At 38.6% G+C, this 1,167-nt stretch overlaps 1 protein-coding gene across 1 annotated transcript in view; it reads right to left on the reverse strand.

Moving 5' to 3' along the window:
- cbx1 (chromobox 1) overlaps window positions 1-1,167 on the reverse strand; it is a 12,707-nt gene that overhangs the window by 5,120 nt on the left and 6,420 nt on the right. The window contains exon 4 of the mRNA XM_015389113.1: window positions 755-908. Within this exon, the coding sequence (XP_015244599.1) occupies window positions 755-908 (154 nt within the window). The remainder of the gene's footprint in view (window positions 1-754; window positions 909-1,167) is intronic.

The raw sequence follows: 1,167 nt of genomic DNA on the forward strand, positions 1-1,167 counted from the left end.
GGAGGAAAAAACCACCTGGTCTCCTTACATTCACCTCCCTCAGCCACTCTTTCATCATAAGGAGTTCTGCATAAAGCACATACCTGTTCTTTTATACACAATCCACGCCCACACTTCCCCCTTTAACGTTCTCATGGCGGTCTCAACAACGTCCTCAGTAACAACACACATAGGGCGCGCCGCCCATTTGGAGGGGGAAAAAAAAGACGTTTATATGCACCTTATAGTCGCAAAAAATATGGTATTTAAACAAAAATCGATCAGCTGTGTTTAGGTAAAGGTTTGTATGAGGGTAGAAAAAGGGAGTAGAAAGGGACGAAACAATGAAGTAAAGATGGGGGGGAAAGCATGTCTAGATACATAACACAGTTCACCGTCTGGTTCATTTTACAACCAGGTTCCTGATATTTAACCTTCCCCTATAAGCTGAATTCTCACTGTATTTGTTAACAAGAGCATGAGAATCCATGGTGCTCATCTTGAGCTTAAATCATTGGAATTCAACCCAAAAAGCATCACCCAATTATTATGGATTAAGGAGGTATACTCTTCTAAACATCTCTCGTTCCCCTGAACAAATTTGATGGGAGCAGTCCCGGGTTATTAACGTGTAAGAACTAAACCTGAGTGATACGCATTGATCTGACTTAACAGGTTACCCACTTTCCACAATCTGCAATTTTTAATTTTTGGTTTTAATAAAAGGAAAAAAAAGAACTCTGTTTATCTTTTTTTTTTTACTGGTTGAACTTACATCGTCCTTTTTCTTCTTCGATTTGCTCTCATCGCCCTCGGAGTCTCCGGCTGCTTTCCTCTTTCCCTCGTGGGCCGATTTTTGTTTCTGTAGATATTCTGCTATCAGATCTGGACAGTCCAAGTTTTCCTCTGGCTCCCAAGTGTTATCCTCACTGCAGAATTAGGGAATTTGAAAAATGGGTGAAAACCTTGGAACCATCCTTGTAAATCTCCATCTATCACTTAAAACAAAACATCTGTCTCTTAATTGATCCCAGGTAAATTCAGCCTCGCTTTAACAGCCTGAAATTATACACATTTAAAAAAAAAAATTCTTTGAGATTTTCGCCTTTATGTTTTTTTTGACAAATTGAGATTATTACCTTGAATATTGCAGAAAAAATAAGTACAGAAACCTAATTACCGTATTTT

The sequence above is a fragment of the Cyprinodon variegatus genome, unplaced genomic scaffold, assembly GCF_000732505.1.
Source record: "Cyprinodon variegatus isolate N-32 unplaced genomic scaffold, C_variegatus-1.0 Scaffold447, whole genome shotgun sequence".
NCBI classification, from domain to species: domain Eukaryota; kingdom Metazoa; phylum Chordata; class Actinopteri; order Cyprinodontiformes; family Cyprinodontidae; genus Cyprinodon; species Cyprinodon variegatus.